Consider the following 17,370-nt stretch of genomic DNA (forward strand, 5'->3'; position numbering starts at 1 on the left):
ATAGCCCATAAAATGGTCATAACAAGCAATTTTGTCTCGCAAAAGGCCTTCATCAGCTTTTAAAAACTTCAACCTTAGACTAATCAACAAAAATCTCAAAAAAAATCACAAAAAACACGAAAAATTGCACCATTTTGAGACGAAAAACTCCTAAAAATGACCTTTTAACCTTTAATTAAAGCCATCCCAGCAGCTGCACCACTATACGCACTTGAAGGACTACTAAAGCCCACTTTGGGCCTCTAATGAAACTTAATGCCCGCTGGGCTTTACCTGTTTATCCCGTTTCGAAAGATCAAAGTCATTGAAAAACGTGTGAACACATCTTAAAAAAAAAAAACACAGCGCACCAATACAATTCAAATTCTTTGAATTGTAAAAAATACGAGCGCAATAATAGCCGGCTGAGAAGATGAGGGCGGCTATTAAAAATATAGCAAACCCCTCAATTTTCTCAGTCAGTTTAATGGCTTTCATATCCCATTCAAAAAAATATTCCAATCTAGCATCACAAGCTAGAACAGCGGTTATAATCGGCTTATTAATTCTACAAGGGAGTCAAAGGAAATAGAGTCCATCATCGAACATAAAATTAGCGTTCAGTTGCGATGGTTTTTCACGAAAGCAGTTCATATCAGATAAAAACAATTTCTAAATTAAAGCAGCTTTATTCATACAGCTACAAATCCTGATTTCAAAAATTGAATTTGAACAATCATAAACTACTTGTTTTCAATAGAAAATAAATTCTTTAAAAGGGTTGACGATTGAGATGACCATCTTTTGTTGCCTCCACGTAATCCTCAGAGCCTCGGATCATTGTCTTTAGTATGCTGAAACAAAGAATTAAACTGAGTCACCTTTCCGAACGTTCTTAAATTTAAAATATGTTTTATAATTGACTTAATACGCTATATCAACAAAAGACAAAGGGACATACGCAATTCAAGCTCGTCTCTAATCAGAAATATTTAAATATTATCTACTTCAAAAAGCTAACGTATACTGAGCAAACATTTGGTCTTAATTTTCGATAGTTAAAGTCAGTTGAATTGTTTGAAGCCTACTTTTTGGAACCAATCGCAAAACGATTCGATGGAATTAACGTATCTTTTTGGAATTCGATGGATTAACGTAGGCATTTATCTGACAGCAGATCAATACGAAAGAACATCTGCCGAGTTTGTCTCATTTCAGCTCAGTATTATAAGCATGACTTGGTGTTTCAGATCACATTCAGATACATTTTATAACTGATCAGCAATTAAATTTTAGAACATCGCAACCAATTTTCCCAGATATCTTTTACTGTCTACATTTAATTAACCTTAAACGGAGCAAAAAAAACCTAAATTTAACGCCTGCTGCCAAAATGATGAGCATAACCGACTACCGTCGATCAAATTCCTCTTAACCGACACGCGAGCTGTTGGCTTCGGTAGTAGGCTTCGGTAAGGCGGGGGGGGGGGTGACTGAGAGGGGGAGGGGCAAACAATTAAGATTAAGAACCGCCCTTCACATTTAAAAAAATGTCTCCTTAAAACAGTTTGGGTGAATCGCATTGTTAGAGACAGAAAAGACGTGAAGTTCTGAGAGAACTTAATGCCCTCCGGGCGTTACCTGTTTATACTGCTTTGGAGTCAAATGGGTCAGACGAAAAATCGGTCGAGCGAAAAATCGCATAAAAAGACCACGGGACTAATGTTATTGCTATAAACTTTGTTTGAGAGCAATTAACAAATGGAGAATTTGACTAAATTGAGAGCAAAGAAACGTCAAGAAAAGAGGTTTCTGACGAAATCCAAGGAACTATTCAACTCATTTTCATCAAAATAAAATACACAGAAAAATTCTTATCTGTTCCGCGTTCTCAAAAAAATACGGCTGAACTGCTGAATTATCAGGTATTCATTCCACTGGCGATAATGATATGATTGAATTGTAAAGCATAACGAATCCAATCATGTTGAAGCAGTTCAATTTTTTGCAGAACACAAATCCTCATTTGATTTTCTCAATAAATAAAACGAGTCATCAATTTTTGTTCTTATGAAACTGACATGCTAACTTTACAACATAAAGGTTCTACATAAATATTTGCAATTCACAATCAAAATTCAATATTTTCGCAAGCACACTTGCAAGCACTATATCACAAACATAACCTGGCAACGTCGTTGTATTATAGCCTACTTCAGTCCGGTGGATGGGGTTTAACGTGGGGAACGTGGACTAAGAAGTTTACTGAAGTCTTTAAATGACGCCATACACAGAAAAATTCTTATCTGTTCCGCGTTCTCAAAAAAATACGGCTGAACTGCTGAATTATCAGGTATTCATTCCACTGTCGATAATGATATGATTGAATTGTAAAGCATAACGAATCCAATCATGTTGAAGCAGTTCAATTTTTTGCAGAACACAAATCCTCATTTGATTTTCTCAATAAATAAAACGAGTCATCAATTTTTGTTCTTATGAAACTGACATGCTAACTTTACAACATAAAGGTTCTACATAAATATTTGCAATTCACAATCAAAATTCAATATTTTCGCAAGCACACTTGCAAGCACTATAACACAAACATAACCTGGCAACGTCGTTGTATTATAGCCTACTTCAGTCCGGTGGATGGGGTTTAACGTGGGGAACGTGGACTAAGAAGTTTACTGAAGTCTTTAAATGACGCCATTAAAAGATATCATAAAAGATATCAATAAATAAAACGAGTCATCAATTTTTGTTCTTATGAAACTGACATGCTAACTTTACAACATAAAGGTTCTACATAAATATTTGCAATTCACAATCAAAATTCAATATTTTCGCAAGCACACTTGCAAGCACTATAACACAAACATAACCTGGCAACGTCGTTGTATTATAGCCTACTTCAGTCCGGTGGATGGGGTTTAACGTGGGGAACGTGGACTAAGAAGTTTACTGAAGTCTTTAAATGACGCCATTAAAAGATATCATATACTATTAAGATGGAAAATAAGTGGAAAATGACACCAATTTCGGCGCACTCTTCATTTGACTTTTAGTAGTACACTTCCACCAATTGTGAATGAGAGAAATCAGATGTAAAAGTCACTCGAAACTTCAAAACGATCAAATGAAAATTTTGCATTCTGCATGCACGTTTACGAAGAATGCTTCAAACTTCTTTCGAGAGTAATTGAAAAGGGAGCAGTTCTATTACTTTCAGGTGACCTTCTGAGCGTCCAGTCAACATGTCTGCCATAAAAAATTTAATGACTTAGTTATTAACAGCACACGAGCAAGGTCAATTCAATGAGAAAAACAGATCAAAAATGAAGTATCAAACTAAGACTTAAGGTCGCATTTACTGCATGCTGTTATAACAACTATGCAGACGCAACCACAGGCAGCAAAACAAAACCTTTTACCGTCAGACAAATTTCTCAAGTAGCGTCAGATGAAATGATCAAGCGATCGGCGTGGAATTAGTTTCGAACCAGATTAAGTTGAGGGGGACTCTCCAAATACCGGGGCGCGAAACACCGGAGGCGCAAAAATTGGAGTTCAAACCTACAAAATTTGTACCTTAGATTGCTCCTCCTCTAAATTTCGTTGAATCGCATATTTAGAGACTAGAAAAACTCTAAAAACTAGACTAGAAACTGAATAGGTAATAATGCCCTCGGGCTTTAACAGTTTACCCCGTTTCTGAGGACGAAAAGTCCGATGATAGGACGGAAAAATGATCAAAATATTGCATTAAAAAGGTAAACAGGACCTGAATACAATAAAAATTATGCACGCGCATGGGGTGTCGAGCGCGCTGGCGCTGAGTTACGGGTGGAACAATTTGCAGGAGTGGGGACGGGAGGGCGGGTGAAGTGGAGAGAAGGGGGTGAATTGGTGGGGGTCTAACTCTAATAACCGCCGTTCACATCATCAAACTATTGCTCCGAAACAGCTTTGGTTAATCGGATACTGAGTCTACTGAGCCAAAAGAGTCTAAAGAGTTAAGTAATAATTAACTAATACTCGAAATGATACCCGTTGCAGCTGACACTCGCAAAGCACTAATAAGTTAAAATCCAAAATTCCAGATAGTAAAAACCCTAGAAAGAAACGATTAAAAAGAACTTCGCCTGCAAAGTTCAACCTTACAGCTATGCCAAAACTCCACTAAATTAAGGTTAGAGAACAAACTCTCTCACGTTTAGGGTTTACGAGCGACTAACGTTTAAGACATCATAGTATAAAGACATAATAGTATAAGACATAAAGTATGAGTACTCTCATAATGTTGATAATTGCTTCAAATAAAGATGACACAAACTGGTTTGTAACAAAAAATCTCACCTCGAGCAATGAGTCACAATTATTATTTAAATAAAAACAAGATGGGATAGAATTAACAGAATTAATGCACGCGTGCTAATATTTAATAATAATTTGAAAAAATATTAGATTAGACTTTTTCAATGGCATATTGGAACTCAAAACTAAGGCATCTTTTGCATTTTGAGAATGAGAATCAAATGTTTCATCTCTTGATTTCATTGTTTTTGATAATCAGTTAAATCTATTAATTTCTTTGAAGAAAGAGCCCTGTTAAAATATATAGCTTCATTTCAGCTAAAATATAGTCTGTAGCCATATCGCCTTTCAACTGAAGTTAAATTAGAGGGTCATGGATAATTAAAGTACTCTGTGATCAAAAATTGTGATAAAAAATCTGTGATAAAAAAAATTTAAATACTCCCACTAAAAACTACGAAATTATATTTCAGAAGTGAATTTACTTGATGATAATTGGAAGTCACTAAAAATGAGCCAAAGTTAATATTCGCAAGTGTAGTTCAATTGTTGCAAAAATCTTTTATCATCAAATACACGCTACTGTTTGACAGAGACACAATAAACAATTAACTAAATTTTTAAATAAGAAATTTAAACTAAACGATGGCAAGTCATTAAATGGACTGAAAATCGGTTCATTGTTTTTATTTCCTAAGAGATCATTCCATCAAAACATTTCGACATGCTACAAACTATATTTATTTGCCCATACTTTGCAAAATAAAAATTGTTATTTGGCCAATACGGTCAGACGATCTGCTCTTAATTAAGATGCCGTCTCAATTGATGGATTCAAAGTACTAGTGGTGATATGATTAGCACAGTTATCGCATGCAGTGACAAACTAATGGTATTTATGAATTTCTATTTGTGTACACTCACCGTTGTTTTCATTTTGGGTGCTGCAACATGTACAACCCTCACTCAGAAAAGTAACTTAATTTTTCAATATTTTCATGATCGTAAACTTGAACTGTTCCTTTAGAATGTGATCACCACGAACTGGCATATTAATTGTTATAGTCATCCCCATATCTCAATTACACGAAACTATTTTTGGGAAAATTCAAGTTGCTCATATACTTATGAAAACTTCTGTTGTTCACAGGGAGGAAATAAAACAGCTCACACTCTTGTCTTGTTATTCTTCTTTTCACAGTCTTGTTACTTCTACTTTCACGAAATTGTTATTTAGAGTACAAACAACTACTGCATTAGCAGAAGTCAAAACACAGCCACCAAATTAGACTAAATAAGCGAGCATTTTAGCAAGCAGAATGCTCGTACATTTTGGTGTGGGAACTTACAGCTGACTTGTTTTAGTAGTTTGCCCACTTGCTTCTTAGCCCCAGACTGCTTCTTGTGGGGCGCTGGTAATGACGTCACAGGTGCTGATATGCTGTCTCTTGCGGCAACTTCCTCTGTGATATGTGAACAGTGTTACCAAACGCAGTGCATTAAGGTGCAGCTATGATTAGATTAAAATTCAATCGTGATTGTGTTACAAAGTTAGGAACAGCATCACCACTGGAAATACTACTTTAAAAGGCCCATAGGATGCACATCCGATGTAAACTAACCGATTAAAATAACCCAAAAACAATAAACAGCAGCAGCTGACCCTTTTTATTTTACCCGGTAAAAAATTATTTTGAGCTCAAGTAATTGGCGCACCCTAGGAACCTTCTCCGGATGGCTCAGGATTTGAATATACCATTTTTCTTTTTCTTTTTGATAAGTTTACCTTTCAGTGGCTGAGACGGATGAAAGGGTAATTGAAACGACTGACGTTGTTGCAGTGCTCTTAAGTTTGAGGCAACATTCAAATTGTTTTGATAGAATTCATACCTGACCTAATTGCTTACCTAATCGGTACTCTCGGTACGTTAGAATAAAGACAGCGGCCTTCGATATGATTTTCAAGAAACGTCTATTCTTGTTTGCAAATATTTATATAATTTATCTGTCTAATGACTCTGACATTTTTTTAGCTTAAGCACATAGTAAAAGACCATATGTTGTTTAAAACATTTCGAGACAAACTCTGGACAACCACTCTTAGATGGCAAAATCAATTAGTCCGAAACCATAGTGACATTAGTTAAACTTAAAGCACTTCAAGTCCAAGTTTTTGTGCTCTACTGTGAAATAAAGCGATGGGACGTTTTGCAGGGTTGGAAATTTCTAATGATATTATCTGAGACTCACCGTCACTTTCTTTGCGAGTTCTTGTTCTCCGACTTTGATAGGAGTCGTCTTCTACCTGAAATAAAGAACTTACTTTTTAAAAAGTTTTACAAGACGTTTTGGTTAATGTAATTTTTCATTCAAACACACAAATCAAATGTATATCATTGTATTAACATAAGAAATTTCACGAATACACGGTGTAGAGTAACTCAAGAACATCGATGAAACACCAATCAAAATAATAACATAACCGACTAACGTCGGGCGAATTGCAAACGACTTGCAAGCGGTTGGCTTTGTCAGTAGCCAGACACGGTTTATAGAGGCTGGCTTTAGCTTGATTCGACTCTGCAACTTTTAGTTTTCTAGCCTTGTTAGTAAATAAATCAAAAATCCTGATATTTAAAAAATTGCAAGATATTGCAAAATTTTAAAAAAGCTTCCAAATTTCGCGGTGATAATGTTGAAAACTAATTTTTGTCTCTGAAAATATGTCAGGTAACCCATCTGCAAGACTGGAAAATCTTCATTGGCCAGTAATGATCGTTAAACACAGAATGAATAATCAAACATTTTGAAAACAATCGCAAATTTTAACATCTTGCTAAAAAACAAGATATTAAAACCTTTAAAACCATTTCATTTTCTCAAGAGACTTTCCAGTATCCCTATTTCTAGCTCTGAATAGTTTCACTGGCTCATAAGGATCCATAAACTTGGAAAAGAATTTTCTGAAAATTCGAAAAATTTTATCAAAAAGTTGCTAAAGCTCGAGTCTTTAAAATATTGATAATCATTCTAAAAACTCTAAAAACTATGCGACCGCTTATCATCAAACCTTAGAGGATGTCCCTAGGACCCAGGTGGTGGAAAAATGATCTAAGAAAATCAAATTACAAAAAAAAACTTAAATTGCACATTTTTTTTAAAATTGCCGATATTAAAATCTTGAAAAAAATTCCATTACATCTAGCAGATAGGCAGTAACCTGTAATCAAACCCTAGAGGAGCAAAAATGGCTCTTGAAGCTGGCGAAACCTAAAAAATAAAAAAAATTGAAAAAAATTGCAGGTTGCATAAAAAAACTGCTAAAATTTGTGCTAATAAAAGTTGAAAACTTATCCCTGGCCAATTAAAATTTTCAAGTAACCTATTGTCAAGCCCTAGAGGAGGTTCCACGGCTCTTGAGGCTGGAGAAACCTACAAACCGAAAAAATTTTCAAAACTTGAAAAATTTAAGTTTTATCAAAAAAAATTGCTAAAATTTGTCATAATAAAAAATTGAATGCAATTCCATGGCAAATCAAATCTTTTCAGTAACTTATTATCAAACTCTTGAGGACGTTTTCTGGCCCCTGAGTCTGAAAAGACGTGAATAATGAAAAATAAATTGTCGGAAATATTGAAAAAAATTTGCACCTTTTGTGTCAAAAAAAAAGCTATAATTCGTGATGCTAAAATGTTGAAACCATTCCACTACCACTAGAAACTATGCAGTACCCTTTTATGAAACCCTAGAGGAGTTTCCTTGACACCTAGGGCTGAAAGAACTATTTTCAAACAACATTTTCAAAAAGGTTAAAAAAAATGAAAATTAGTATAAAATTGCGTGTTTTTAGCGATCGGTTGTTCGTCAGTAACCACGGGGAGAGGAAGGGGGTGCACCGGGGGTTGAGGGGGAGGGAGGGGTGGGTAACAGTTGCGTGGGGGCAGCAGCGCGGTTGGGGGTGTCAACAGTGGGGGTGTCTTCAACCTCTAAGAAACGCCCTTCACACCATAAGTATAAGTCTCCAAAACAGTTTGAGCTGAAACAGAGCTGAAAGGCTCTAAGAGCACTTAAATCCCGCTGGGCGCTACCTGTTTATCCCTTTTTTAGGACGAAAAGTCAAAAGCGTCAGACGAAAAATTGGTCAAGCGAAAAATCGCAAAAAAAACAGGACTACTATAATTGCTACAAACTTTGAGAGCAATTAATTAGAATTCTGGTCATTCATTACTATTCTGAACTTCCGCATTAAATAATTTTCTGGCTTTTAAATTTCATCTAATTATTTTCAATCTATGAAACACCATTCCCAATTCATTGTTCTACGCCTCTCTCGTCATTTATCAATTGGCACAGACTGCATCAAAATATCTTTTTTCTGGTATCTTAAATGTACCTTGTTTTTTCTACTCAGTAAAAACTGCCTTTTTGGTAGAAAAGTCAACTCGAGCCTTTCATTTGATGAAACAACTCAAGATATCCTTAGTTCTAAGTAATTTGAGGGTAATACATCTTAATTTTCGCATCTGATCAGAGGAATAACACTTCGAGGGATTCATACACACACACACAAGGCTAAAATTACACAGAAGGGATTTGAAACATTAATGCAGACAGTACACTCATTTGTCGTAGTCTGAGCAGTTTACAGTAACAGCGCTCGGAATTGAAACTATGTCGCAACCAAATTTGACACAAACAATTATCTATACATTTTTCCAAAACATTTTACCACGTGTTTTCTTCTTTTAAATGGATCCTAAACAAACAATAAAATGCTCAATCAATAAAAATTGAACTTTACGTCGGCACAATTAGTTTACAGTCTTCAGAACGTCTGTGGACTGGTGATGGTAGTTTAACTAACATTTCATATACATATACACCATGGCACCAAAGAGCTATACGCTTGAGACTTTGTAGATTTCCCAGACACTCTTACTTCTATATGTTTCCCAAACACTGATCTGCTTTCTTATTGCTGCTTTAAAATCGCCCAAAAATTCAAATTCGATTCAGAACAGCACCATATGTTGAGCATTTCAATACCGCGCTCTCCTTTTGCTGGAAGATATTGCTAACAACTAACATTATTCTGATAAAATGTAGTAGAAAAATGAGAGTTTATTCTTTTATTTGCAATATTTCAGGTTCAAAATTTTCAACCCGCAGAATTATAAGCAGGTTCACACATCTAACAAGCATTTACCGTCCATCTGGTCGTACTGTGCTCCAAAACATAAGTAATCAGGGGTCAATGGGTGTGGAATTGTAGGGGTTGGACAAGTGGTGGGGTCTGGAAAGAGGGGGCTCCAAATCGCCACAAAATTGCCCTTCATACAATTAAATTGTCTCCTCGACAATTTTGTTGAATTGTATACTTAGAGACTAGTAAAGATTTAAGAGAGCTGCTTAGAGACTCCAGGATTTGCCTGTTTATCCAAATTTCGAGGGCGTGTCAAAGTGTATTATAGATAAACGTGTAACCCAAAAAGATTTATTTAGGGGGGGGGGGGGGGGGGGGGTTCGTGGGCAATGTTTAAAGAATAAAATATCTTCAGCATTCCGTTTAAAGGGAATGCTGAAGAAACTGATGGATGTTTCCGATTCTCCAGCATTCCTTGAACGCCAAGCCGGTGTTTCGCAAACATTGAACATAGCCGGCAGATTGCCGGAATAGCTGCGAAAGAATAGACCTGCGTGCCATATAATAGAGATAGAAACAGAGACAGATCTAAATAAAAAATCGACGCCGCTCAAAAAGCTAGGTAGAAAACATTCAGCGATAAATAAAGAAAGTTTGTTAAAATTCACACCGCAGAAGCCTCTTATTAGGGACCTTTACGGCACTTATAGAGTTCCTTTGACCTTAAACAAATTCAAATTAAACTTAAGTTTTAAAGTGCAAAAGTCATTTTATTGAGTGAGGTAAGTCACTTGTGATCAAAATCTAATTACGCAAAACACTTTTGCTAAAAATAGTGAGAAATGACGTCACGCGCGCAAACGCCGTTAGTGAAAATTTGACTTTTTCAGCTTTGCTGTGTGAACAAATGTAAAACGAAAAAGAGCGTCAGACGACGAAACAAAAAACATAGCAGGACAAGTCCTGACGTACAATTCTACAACTAGAACAGTTTATGAGTGGTTTGGAAAAACCATTTAGAAAAAAAAAATCCTATCTAAAAAATCGAAAAAACAGTAAAAATCAAAGTGAAATTGCCGCATGTGAACAAAAAAACCACAACCGAGAAAGCGAATTTTTGTTCAAATACCGTTTTCTCACTCTACTTTAAAATTAGAGCAAAAAATTTTCAAGCCGCAAAACCACTCGCTTTTTCGCTCCACTTCCTGTTTCGGCGTGACCAAAATCACTACTTCAATTTGACTTCAAAAATCATGAAAATGTGAACAGATCTTTAAAAAAAGACAGCTCCCCAATACAATTCAAATTCTTTGAATTTTAAAAAGAACCAAGAGCACCGCAATATAGCTCTACTCAGCTTACAGCTTCGCAGCTATAAAAAGATTTGTTACGCAGTTAATGGCGCTACAATTGCGCAACTTATCAGTTGATATCCGCTTCTCTCTGTTCATGAACACTTCGCAAGCAGTAAGCCGACAAAAACAAAAAAAAGGCGAAAAAGGGACACTAAAAATTCTTGCACAAAATAACTTACATTACTTTATTTCAAATTCAATTCAGAAGACATAGATACGGCGTTAGTTAGTCAACGGTTAGTTGTCATCTCAACCTTCTAACAATATGCAAACCTGATTAATTCTGATAAAGAGTTGTCCCTGAGAATCTTTGTCTCTCAATTCCATTTCGTGCTCGTAATTCGGATCCTGAAACAAAACAATTCAATCATTAATGACCAGAAACACCACACCGAAACTTTTGACTCAAACTTTGACGAGCAAATCAATTTTGCAGAAGGTCAAAATATTGCGGCCAAGAAATCGGCAATTTCATTTTTGGGAACATCTTTTTCCCCACTTCACAAAGTTGTGAGATACCTCTCAACACAACAAATGGATAGATATTTTTGCTATTCGAAATGAAATACATAATTTTAGATTCGTCATTGTGACAAAATATAATCTTTATAACCAGCGACCTGTCAAATAAACAAGACCAATTGGTCCATTTTACCTTTTCATTTCCACAAGGCGTATCTTAATGTATATAATAAGGGCCTTCATGGCGACAAAGGAACGATCATACTAATAGTCAATGATACAATGCCTTACTCCTTAGCCGCTAAATTCCACAAATTAGCAATATTAATTAAAGGTAGAGGCGCTGGCTGGTAATGATACAGCTCGCTTAAAAAAACAATATTCTACTAAGGAAACTGCAAAAAGCGCTTCCTATCCTAGGAATTTTATGTTAATCTTCCAGAAAGTCTATGAAACCAAATCTTTTATAGCTATATCAAAACTGCAATCCTATCAAATTCACGTGAATACCGAACGATTTTAAAACAGCTGACGTCGATAACTTAGAAGTTATTATTTGGAAACGTCACAGATCAAATGATGATCCCACCCAGATTGTAAACATCGAACTCAGGTCATTATAACTAGTGGTATTGAACAACTGCAAACGTGATCAACAAACAAGCTACACTTCTGTACCGTATCTCGATATTAATGTTGAGTTAATATCATTAATCGACCTAAAGACTCCTGATTATTTGATTAACTCGGATCAAGTCATGAACTCAATTCAGCATTAGTTTACCACATGGCTTAGTTTGAATAATGCTAAGACGTACTAAGGTGACTTTCCGCAAGAGGGTTTGCATAATATACATCATACCAGGGCTTCTTTCATAACAGAGCAAAATATTATAACAGAACCTCAAAGGTTTCCTTTCTCTGAAGTTGTCTAAAAATGGAGAAAAATTCAAGCAATGTTCCTTCTTTTCTACAGAAAAAAATTAAATCGAAATACCAAAACTATTTTATTTCTTATTACAGATACATTGCTTATTTCTACTTCCCGGTTTTCATGGCAAATAAGTGCTGAAATAAGACCACATGTCCAAAACCTGAGAGGTATTTGAAGAGCACAAGTTAGGCTGGCCTATGTCCAATGCAACACTTCATTTTCAAAACTTCGATTTTTCTAATTGTGAGCACAGTCAGCGAAAACCAAGTTTAAAACAACTATTTTATAGTTTGAAAAAAGTTCTAGAATTAGATACTCCGCCTGAAAAGCATATCAAATTTCGAAGACCATACTCACATCAGCACACATAGCCATGACTTTATGCACCAAATTAACTCCGTCTTTATCCTTTGTCAAAAATATCACTCTTCCTAAGAAGTCATCTCTCAACGTGTCCTTGTCCATAACTTTGATTTCTATTATTTTGTACGGGTACGGAATGATAAGTCTCTCGTTCCACACTGGATCTAGGGTTTTGTAGACAACATCAGTCTTGATTTTATGTTGGTTGCCATCGACTGTTATTACACAAAACGGATCACTCGTTCCTGAAAAGAGAGGACACAAAATACAATTTCTAAGCACGCAAGAATAGGCAAAGAATTCCACATCCGACAAAATTTGGGTGGTTTAATTACCTTGAAAATTCACTTGCAATAAACTCTTGAATTGAAAAAGTTGCACTATACATAATAGATAACAGACATCCTGCTTTCCTAACACAAAACATCACAACCACTTCAATAATTCTCACCTGATTAAATTTGACCATGAAAAGTCCATGTAATCGTTCAAAAGTTTGGCAATCTTTTGCAATGCTCCAGAATACAGCATTTTCCAGGATTAATTCAGTTTTTAAAAGCACAAAAGCTTACAAGTGATTTTTAACTGGAAACTTAAAAGATATCAACTGGCATATGAATAATTCCTGACACCTCACCTCCTGGGTCGGCAGCTCTCAATCCAGACGCCCTAAGAATAACTAGTTCCACGTCTTCATGGTCATCCTCTTCAATTATGCCCAACTGCTTTTCCAGACTGTAGTCCAGCGACTGTGCCTTGGGCCGACTGATTACTGATGCGGAATGGGGCAGGACTGCAGTGGATCTCGAGCGAGAAAACGTTCGTCTCTCTGGCTGGTTGTCAGCTTCCACTAAACATAAATCCAACTGATCGATGTAAATTAAAGAAATATTTTTGTATCCCAGCTTTGACTTCAACTTCTAAAACAAAACAGATTAGGAAAACTGTCCTGAACTACAAAACACAAAAACTTGAGAATTGAAAGATAGTGGTTATTTTATGTACAGAATTGTATTGATAATATCACCCAAACACGTTGAAGTGAATAGTCGGTTGACCTCGAGAAGAATGGCTTTTTGAAACGTTCTAAACTGCGCAATCTGAGTTTCCTCCGAGATTGATTTTGGACTTGACAATTGAGCTTATTTCAAATTTAATTTGAGTTTTTTTCCACTTATCATTTATATTACTGAGTTTCTTATACTGTGAGTTGTGTATAAATGGAGTGCTCTGGAACGAGTCTTTCTGCAGGTTCTGCAAATATTGTTAGTAATGCTGAAGAAGAGGTAAAAAGTCTGTCCAATGAAGTTAGGGACCTAAAAATCCGAAGTCAGTCAACAAGAAATTAATGCCAATTTAGAAAATCAACGGCAAAATATAAAAAATCGCTTATGAGCACAGGAGATGTACTCCAGGAAGGGCAGTTTACTGATAGTTAACCCTCCCTTCGATGCAAACAGGGTTCAGATGCGATCAGTGTTCAGAACGTAACAAGCGAAACGCTCAAATTTTTTCAAAATTATCTGGATGTGAAAATTCAATACGATGCTATTAAAGCATGCCATGTTGTGCCAAGTACTGTTAACAATAACATAATGCCGACTGTTATATGCATGTTGTTGTACTTTGAGGACAAAACAATGATCTACAAAAAACGCAGAGCACTGAGAAACAGAAAAAATCAATCAAATAGCAAAAATATCTATTTGAACGAGCCATTACGGGAATGCGAGGCAGCTATCAATGCTGAAGCTAAGCGACGCGACTTAATTACCAGCACCAACAACTGCCTGGTTTCGGTGCTAGTAGACAATGGTAGAAGAAAAAACAAATTTTTCAAAGTTACTGTAATTGACGATTTGGATATTCTTAATGTTATCAAACGAAAAGGAAACAATTGTGACGCCGAAGACGAATTTTGCCCCACTGCAAAGAAGCAAAACAAACAATCGCAAAGCTAAACTTAAACTGTCTGGCGCAAGATTAAGCGATTATAACTGATATTGAACACGGAACTCATTTTTTTAAGAATGGGAATAACTAAGAGCTGTTTCTTGCTAACAAAAAAAAACATATAAGGGGAAAATTCACTAATTTTTGGTCAATCGTTCTTTCTCAAGCTTTTCATTTTTTTGAAGCATTGTCTCATGAACAAACAAAAATGGGGGAAGAAGTTTAACATAATTTTTCATTTTGATACTCTGCTCGTGATTTCCGCGAGCAAGTTTCAAGCTGACTGTCATTTCCGCAGTCATCTAGTATGAAAAAAGAGTATTGAGATGGAAAAAAATGTGATTTCCGCGGAACATTATTATTAATACTGCATATTGAAGATAGCAACTAAAAAAAAACTTTCACTCAGTGAATAAGTTACATTCTTACTTAAGGGAGTGCAATTTCTTTCTAAAAAAAGGGAAAATAAGTCGCTAGACATCCTCTAAGTTAATTTTAACATTCTTTGCTTCATATATTTCAAAATGGTTGAAAACAAAACAAAAAAAAACAATTTATTTTATTTTAACTTTTATTAAATATTTTTAACTCAATTTGTTAATGATTTCATTGGTCAAATTTGATTACCCAGATTGTGTAGTTGAACTATTCTCTAATGGTCGTCATAAACAAAATTTTACTGGGCGAAACCAAGCAGGCTATCATGCTTCAGAACATACGTTCCTTTAAAAAAATTTGATGAACTCACTTTGGAAACTGCGTCTCTGATAGAAAAACCTATAGCGATCTGCTTAACAGAGACATGGCTTAAAGATAAGTTCTCATCAAAAATTCTTCACATAGATGGTTATGATGAACTGGTTACAAGCAACATGGAAAAAAGATGGAGGTGTTTCAATTTTTGTATTAAAAAAATTAAAAATACGTGGGTCTCTAGACCTGAATAGTATACAAGCGCATAGTGTTTACTTCAGTATTGAAACAAAAAGTTATCAATGACTTTATATACCTTGTTTATATACCGCCTAATGCCACCACGATTGCTACTTATGACGTTCTCAGTACTTGCTTGGAACAATATGTTAGCGATCCACAAAGCCTGGATGTGCAGTGCGGTGACTTTAATGTCAATTTTTTATCCAAAGGAAACAAACAACCTATTTAAGGCATCTGACCCAAACATTTGATTTCAAATTGGTAAGTGAGAACCTCATTGCACGAGAAACAAAAAAATCAAGTTCTTACATTGACCTGTTCTTTACAAATTTTGAGTCAGATGTAACCAGGCAAAAGACAATAATAACTGATCAGTATTCGCTTTTCCTTGAATTGAAGGATAAAACAAATTTAGAAACAGAATTTTTTCAATGAAGAAATTGGGCAAAACTAGAAAATCTTTTTCTAGAGGAAAAAATCACTTTCTTTCTTTGGCAGTGATTAAAACAAATTGATCTTACCGAAAAAGGAATTGAACATAAATTCAAATGTTCACAAAGAATTGTGCAAGAAGCATTAGATCACTATTTACTCAAAACAACAAGAAAACATGCGCAGAAGACCTGGATTGATAACGAAGTCAGACTTTTCAGCAAAAAAAAAGTTGTGAAAGAAAGCACTCCAAGGTCAATCAATATCGGCCAATAACGAATACAAACAACAGAGCAGGGAAGTAATAACTTTGATAAAAAAACAAAAATGAAGACTTTTTTTATCAAAATCAAATTGAAAAGGGTTCAGCAAACACAAACCCGAAACTTTTTCAAAGTTAATGGAGACATAACAGGCAAAAAAATTGAAAATCGAGAAAAAACACCATCTCAAGAAGAAGTCAACCATTTAAATGAATTTTTTAAATCAATCTGAAGGAAAAAGAATGCACATTTACCAACAAAATCATTTCTAAAATTAAACAATAAAACAGAGCAATCTATATTTCTTACAGATATTACAGTCAAGGAAGTTAGTTTTTGATATCATAAATAATGCTCCGAATAAGTACAGTGAGGACTGTTATGACCTCAATTACTACTGCATCAAGGAATTTTCTAATGTGCTGAGCCCCTTTCTATCAAAATGGTTCAATGAATGTTTCAATATTGGCGTGTTCCCTGATTGTCTTAAAATTGCAAAAGTTTTCGCACTTCACAAATCTAGAGATAAGAATATACCATCAAATTTTAGGCCTATTTCCTTATTACCAACGATAGCAAAAACCTACGAGAAATTGCTTCAGAAGAATTCTTTTTTAGTGAAATTTAATCTGCTCTCTAGCCCTGTTTGGTTTTAGGGCCAAAAGAAGTACAGTTGACGCTGTTTTGTTTCTGATTGAACTCCTGCGACAAAAAATTATCTGATAAATCCGTTATTTCTGTTTGCACATTCCTGGATCTCAAAAAAGCTTTTCATACGGTAGACCATAAAGTACTATTAGGTAAATGTTATAATATTGGTTTGAGAGGTCATGTCTTCAATATACTTAAATCAAACCTAACTAACCGCTCTCAGTTTGTTCAAATTGCAGAAGTTGTTTCAAGTACTGCTTTTGTTGATATTGGAGTTCCCCTGGGCTCGATACTCGGTCCTCTGCTTTTCTTAATTTACGTGAATGATTTGAGCAATATGCAAGATGTTGACAATTTAACTTATCTTGAATCTAATATCATACTTTTTGCAGACGACAGTGATTGAAAACTTCAGCTAGAGCCGAACATGTTGTGATGAAACACAAAACTCAATTAGAAAAATGTAATCACTGGTTAACTAAAAATAAATTAGCGATCAATACTGAGAAAACAAAATCAATGTTTTTTTGGGAAAAGTAAAATTTACTGCAAAAAAGAACATTAACATCGATAAAGAA

General features: G+C 35.3%; 1 protein-coding gene across 7 annotated transcripts in view; it reads right to left on the reverse strand.

Moving 5' to 3' along the window:
- Positions 1-648: 648 nt before the first annotated feature.
- LOC142352006 (uncharacterized) overlaps positions 649-17,370 on the reverse strand; it is a 45,986-nt gene continuing 29,264 nt past the window's right edge. Inside the window, exons 15-22 of one of the 7 annotated variants that reach the window (XM_075404324.1) lie at positions 13,195-13,407; positions 12,552-12,802; positions 11,072-11,146; positions 9,030-9,056; positions 6,550-6,604; positions 5,649-5,762; positions 5,224-5,243; positions 649-833 (exon numbers count right to left, since the gene is read on the reverse strand). In XM_075404324.1, the coding sequence (XP_075260439.1) occupies positions 804-833; positions 5,224-5,243; positions 5,649-5,762; positions 6,550-6,604; positions 9,030-9,056; positions 11,072-11,146; positions 12,552-12,802; positions 13,195-13,407 (785 nt within the window). In that variant the 3' untranslated portion in view covers positions 649-803. The remainder of the gene's footprint in view (positions 834-5,223; positions 5,244-5,648; positions 5,763-6,549; positions 6,605-9,029; positions 9,057-11,071; positions 11,147-12,551; positions 12,803-13,194; positions 13,408-17,370) is intronic. The other 6 variants (XM_075404327.1, XM_075404326.1, XM_075404325.1 and 3 more) reach the window with 6 other exon arrangements.

Source organism: Convolutriloba macropyga, chromosome 13, assembly GCF_964194025.1.
Source record: "Convolutriloba macropyga chromosome 13, txConMacr16.3, whole genome shotgun sequence".
In the NCBI taxonomy this organism is placed as follows: Eukaryota; Metazoa; Xenacoelomorpha; order Acoela; family Convolutidae; genus Convolutriloba; species Convolutriloba macropyga.